Genomic DNA, 6,300 nt, shown 5'->3' on the forward strand with positions numbered 1-6,300 from the left:
AAGGCCACCAAATTCATCAGGCACGATTTACCCGTAGCCAACATGTTGGCTGTCACCAGTCTCCTCCTTATTTTCCATGTGCCTTAGCATACTTTCCAGGAGGATCTGCTCCATGATCTTACCAGGCACAGAGGTGAGACTGACCGGCCTGTAGTTCCCTGGGTGTTCTTTATTTCCTTTTTTAAAAATGGGGGTTATGTTTCCCCTTTTCCAGTCAGCAGGCAATTCACCTGACTGCCACGACTCTTCCATCAAATATGATGGATAGTGGCTTCGCAACTTCATCTGCCAGTCTCCTCAGGACCTGTGGATACACCTCATCAGTTCCCATGGACGTGTGCACCTTCAGGTGCCTTAGGTGGTCTCAAACCTGATCTTCTCCCACGGCGTGCTTAAAAATGTTTAGGTGCTTTTTGTTTATACTTTCCTACCCGCCATTCTGTAATTCCTTGCTAGGACTTTTCTCCTTTTCCTAAGTGTCATTTAAAGTTCACATACAGAGTGTGTTCTCTGTCAGTTAAGTTTCATTTTCAGAGAACAAATCACTGTATCCCTGCATGAGAGTTCTTCCCCAAAGAAAAGCCAGGATGCATTTTGGTTCCAAGGATCAACAGAAATTTATGTCAGCTTCATGAAAACATAACACAAAAGACTCATCTTGCCATGTTGACATTAACTTATAAAACAAAGATACAACAGAAAAATTGTGGGAACGCTGTACAAATAAAAATCAGTGAAATGCTAATTAGAACAGAAATTCTTCACTCACACTGCTGTAAAAATGCATAAAGTGTAAACTAAGATAATGTGAGAGTATGCCAAATTTTATTCATATTTTTAAATACAAAGATAATTCGGGAAGATTTATTAAATATGCCACTGAGACTGTTATTTGAGTGGATTCTCCTATTATCCATATTCATTGACTATCCAATTACAGTAGGTCTCTTTATTTCAGAAGGAACAATGTCTTCTGTAAAACTGTATGCAATCAGAATGAGATTTTTTTGCTCAAAATACAACTTAAATGCTTCCGACAGGTGTTTATTCCAGATACAGAATGACTGTTTGCTTTAGAGGCACATCTTGTATGCTAAGCTTCCTTGTATAGTCAGTCTATTTTCTTAAGGAAGTCTGAGCTACAAAAGCTAAGTGTTTTTTATTGTTTTATACTATTAATATTACAAAAATAAAGTACCAACACAATTTCTTTTACAACAGGAAAAAAAGCAGCCGTATTATACTTGGGTCAAAGTCCATATCTACATAAAGAATGTCCATTTAACTAAGCTGAAAAAACAACCCCAAGAACCCTCAGGTCACTGAACATGAAGTTCTCTTCTTTTCTTTTATATTCACTGTGGCATTATCATTAAAGTATAACTCTCCTTTTGAAATGCACTTTAGCTTGTTACTTCATGACTCCTGGTTTTCAGATCATTCATTCTACACAGTCACGTTACCACATGAATTATTATATACAAGACTCCAGCTATTTAACATATACACAAAAGTGGTGAATCTCAGGCTTTAAGAATATAGTGCTTCCCGTGCAGAGTCCTTGCAGGTCAAAAGGAATATTAAAGCACTGTTTGGTGAACGTAAGTGGACCAAACATCTACCAAATACCAATACATATAAGCCTTCACGGTTGCTCCTGATATAAGTTTTAATTGTGAAATACCAGTTTGAAATGCTAAGACACTTGCTGCATAAAAATAGGTTTCTTCTAAAAACGTGCTGGATCCTTCCAAGTCACACCCAGGGTTTCCATCCAGGAAAGAGGCGGCTCAGATTTTTGGGGTCCATGGCCTGCTGTATGAGGAGGTTCACCTGCCCTCCCACACTGAGCACTGTTCCCTCCTCAACACCTTTCAGCTTCTCCTGAAGTCTCATCAGAACACGCTCAGCCACTTTGTTAAAACTCTGGTCGTCACTGCTGGCAGAATAAAAAAAACAGGTGCACTAGATATGGATCCTGAACAACATGAGCAACATCCAGTAAGAAAACCGTAAAGCAAGCCAACAGTGCAGTAAGCAGACAGTAAGAAAAAAAAAAATCTTTCACCTGGCTTTTCTTTTACATTCTTGTGGATCAGTATTGAGTGTAGAGCTCATGTCAGCCTCATCCTCTGGTCTCTGCTGCAAATACAAAGCTTTCAGGGGGTTCATGGTCCAGTCGAAAAGAGGATCATAGAGCAGTACCTACACAGTAAATAAACCTCTGTTAATTTAAACTGTTAATTACAGCTAGCTCAGTGCCCTAGCAGGAAGAGAAACATTCAGTAATGCTCATGCTAACCACACTATTAGGGGGGTTGGTTTTTTTTTAAATCCAATAGAATCAAGCTAAATTGCTCAGTAGATGGCATCTGCTCATCTGCAGGTATTTGCATTGTTCATACTTGACTCAGTTTGGCCACCCAGTCCCACCTCAGCAATGAAGAGGTCATTTTTTAATACACTTCTAGGAGCTAAATATCATCATTAGTTCTTAATGCATAGTAAAAGCTGCTCTTAAAAACTACTTTAATTCTCTTCTTTGTGTCTTATTCAAAGAGGATTTAATTCAATCGGCACGACTTATGCCAGGAATGTTGCACTATGGCTAGAAGTATTCAGATACTGAAGAGGGAAAACTGCATATGCCTGAAATGAATAGTTTTCATAGAAAATGAAAACTGGTCTTGATTTTATGGAAGATTACATGAATTAACAAATCTGGCCAACAGCACTACACTCGAATTGAATAAAAAAACCCCATAGGAGTATTAGGATAGTGATGTATATGAAGACAAACACAAGAAAGTGAAGATATGCTGGCAGGTTACTATCAGAAAGAATGAAAAAATGCTTACCTCTACAATCGTCAGCAAAGCTTCTTGAGAATTTCTCATAACAGCCATTGTTTTCTCACAGCATCTAGAAAATATTTTACTGTATTTTTAGGTTCTTTTTGGTAAAGCAGAATGGTATTTTCATTATTTAAATAACGGATATATGTACCCTTCGTAAAGGTTAATTTTTAACATACGAGTAACATCTCTGATATTTCCATTTTGTGAAAAAAAGATAAGAAATTCAAAAATTTAAGATCAGAAGGAGTGGGTAGTTCATTGATTATATTTCCTGTGGGAAAGAGACTAATAATTTCACTGTCTGAAGTGTTTCTATATGCAGAATTAACCACTGAGTTAACACTGATGGTGGAGGTATGCCATGATGGCAGAATTGCTTGGCTGGATGAAAACGTGTGTGCTCTAGGTGCTCAGTAACACGTCAAGAGAATCTTGGTAGGGTCCCTTGACATGAAATGAGCAGATCCAGTAGCCAGAGACATTGAGCTTTTTCTGAAATCTCTCCAATGGCTTTAGATACAGAAGTGGTTGCCTACATTTGCTCCCAAGTAAACTAAGCTTGTGGAAGGCATATGAAACTTTATTTATGGGACAGGTACCCCAGTGAAAGAGGGATTAGGCCTCCTGTCTACTTCAGAGAACACACACAACAAAGTTAACTGACTATAATCACACCCAATCCTGAGATGGCTTGTTTATGCACTTACACCTACACTGTCCACTAAAAGTCAGTCTGGCTAAGACAGAAACAGTACCTGACCAGTGCCTTTTATACTTTATTTACTTCAGCTGGAGCCAAACAATGCACGTTTTTCTGTATCATGGGACAACAGTTTCAGAAGTAACATGAAACTGTGAATTTGACAGTGTCAATTAGAACAGAACAGAAGTGACAGTGACTGTTCTTTCACAGCATAAAGGTATTTTAGGGACTACTCATTATCATTAACTGCTACCTTACAAAGACAAGACTTACACTATGTACTTTTTTAAAGACATGAAATTTGGGGGCTGGAAGCACAACATTCATGAACACCATGAAAGTCCTGAATGAGAGAAATATCCTGCTGTTTAGGGCTCTCTTGGGTCATTCACAGGAGATAGGATGGAAGTTGACAGAAACTCAGCCCTTTTGGGATTTTTGTTTTGAGGTCAAATCTATTGTGGCATTTGTATTTTGCACTTGCCAAGTAATACCAAATATATGAGGACAAAGACAGCAAATTACTTCCATGAAACTGAACAGAAATAAGAGACAGAACAGAATGGTTCGAAGAAACTTAAAAGTACTGAACATATAGTACAGCTGAAAGAAATACATAGTTCTGAAGGAAAAAATTCAACAGTCTAAATCAAGGCAAGAAATTTAGCTGCGGAGCCTTTGAAAGCACTCAGTCATCCTGGAATTCCACAAGAGGATGAAAATAATCCATTAGTTAGTGAAGAATATGAAAAGCTGGGCAACAATAACGAGCTTGTAATTGGTTAATATAAATAACAGTGTATGAGTTACAGGACAGCATTTATGTTTGGATATTATTAGCAGAAATCTGAGTCCCCTCTCAAGCATCAGAACTATTTAGCATATAATAATCATAATACCAAAGTGCTCTGCTGTTTCCTTATCCCTATGCATCATAGGTGCTCTTACCTTCTGAAGACTCCTTCCACGCCAGTAATACCCATTCCGTCCACAATGTCCCTGGTTAATCTAAATGGAACAGTCTCTGGTGTAGGAAGGATTTTACCTTGCTCAAAAGCAACCCCTAAATAAAAGGACAGTATGTTTTAAAAAACATTGAAGTAAAGAAAAATGAAGGTTCTCTTGTCTGTCCCACTTACCCAGATCTATATGCACTAGTTCTGCAGTTTGTTCATCTATCAGGATATTCTGAACATGTCTGTCTCCAAGTCCAAGTATGTAGCCAACTAAAAGGAAAAGGTAAGTGCTGAAACTGTATTTACATGCCATAAAAACCAGGGAAAATTTAACACAGAGAAGATGATTAATATCAATGTAACACATGCAAACAATTAGAAGTGAGAATATTTCTTCCCTCATGTACACGTATTACTCCTGTAAAGAGCAAATGCTATTCCAGAAATCCAAAAATAAAAGGGTAACTGAAAGCAACTGCAAAAAGGTCATTCTCATATAGACGTGTATTGTTTTATCTGCTCCACAGACTTCTTGCTAAACAATTTCACAGCTTTCAAAAAAAAAAAAAAACATAAAAATCAAGTGCACAATAAAATTAGAGTTTGTTATTACTACTGTTAAGAAAACCTTTTAACTCACAGTATCATGTAACCCAGAAAACTGGTCTGGACATAATTCAGTCCATAATTCAGCTGGGCAACTCAACTCTACCTAAATAGTTCCCGAGGAATTCTTGTCTAAGTTGGTGTAAAAAAATCTCCAATGATACAAATAATAAGATCTTTCATGTAAGCCTATTTCAGTGCCTCACTCTCTTTACACCTAGAAAACCTCCAAATTACATCTCCCTTGCTGCAAGTTAAGCTTGTTACTGTTTCTCTGTTAGCTGATGGACATGGGTAACAGTAGTATTTCCTGTAACATTCTTTCACTGAATTCTGCTGAGCTGTAGCTTTACTTTACTATTTTCAGCAAAAAGGAGTGTATAAACAACATGCCGACATCTAAAATAGGATCTACTGCAATGTATACAATCTACTATCAAATATCTTCCAGAGACTCAATACAGAACCGAGTCATCCAAAAGAAATCTACAATCCAAGTATATGTATTTCCTTATTAAGACAGAAAAAGAAATGGAAAAATGCCAAAGCTTAAATAACCATTTCAGCCATGGCTAGTGATGCTGGTACAAAGAAAGCAAAAGATTAAGCTTTTCAACTCGGTTAAAACATTTGAGGCTATAAATGAAATAAATAAATGTTAAATCAAAACAATAGAATAGTGCAAACCACTATATAAAACAAAGAAACAAATAATTTAATTCTGTCTTTCTATTGCAGAAAGGGGCGGGGGGGAATGAATAAGAAACCTTAATTACAAAAATAATGCTTGTGTTCTTGCCAGCATTTTTTGCCCACTACTCCCCCTTTTCTGACACGTGAGAAAAGCACAATATCCATCACCTCTGAAATGGTATAAATTCTTTGTTTACATAATCTAAAAAGCCAATGTTAATAATTTAATATGATACCTATAGAAGATGTAGCCACACTGCGAGTGTATGCCAGTCGTTTTTCAAACCACACAGCTGGATCCAGGAATTTTTCCATGCAGAAATAACGAAACACAGGCTGAAAATTCTCACAGACTGTCATGAAGATGTTGTATTTCTCTTCAGAATGTTTCTTTTGTGCATCCTTAAAAAAATATGAAATGTTTTCCCCATGACTGACTGCTTTGGAAGGAAATTACCTCTACCTTTCAAAGAAATACATTCCT

At 37.1% G+C, this 6,300-nt stretch overlaps 1 protein-coding gene across 1 annotated transcript in view; it reads right to left on the minus strand.

Moving 5' to 3' along the window:
- Positions 1-1,755: 1,755 nt before the first annotated feature.
- LOC104465695 (serine-protein kinase ATM-like) overlaps positions 1,756-6,300 on the minus strand; it is a 7,393-nt gene continuing 2,848 nt past the window's right edge. Inside the window, exons 3-8 of the mRNA XM_010078849.1 lie at positions 6,053-6,218; positions 4,701-4,787; positions 4,510-4,624; positions 2,859-2,922; positions 2,069-2,205; positions 1,756-1,936 (exon numbers count right to left, since the gene is read on the minus strand). Coding sequence (XP_010077151.1) covers positions 1,756-1,936; positions 2,069-2,205; positions 2,859-2,922; positions 4,510-4,624; positions 4,701-4,787; positions 6,053-6,218 — 750 coding nt within the window. The remainder of the gene's footprint in view (positions 1,937-2,068; positions 2,206-2,858; positions 2,923-4,509; positions 4,625-4,700; positions 4,788-6,052; positions 6,219-6,300) is intronic.

This window comes from Pterocles gutturalis, unplaced genomic scaffold, assembly GCF_000699245.1.
Source record: "Pterocles gutturalis isolate BGI_N339 unplaced genomic scaffold, ASM69924v1 scaffold20463, whole genome shotgun sequence".
NCBI classification, from domain to species: domain Eukaryota; kingdom Metazoa; phylum Chordata; class Aves; order Pterocliformes; family Pteroclidae; genus Pterocles; species Pterocles gutturalis.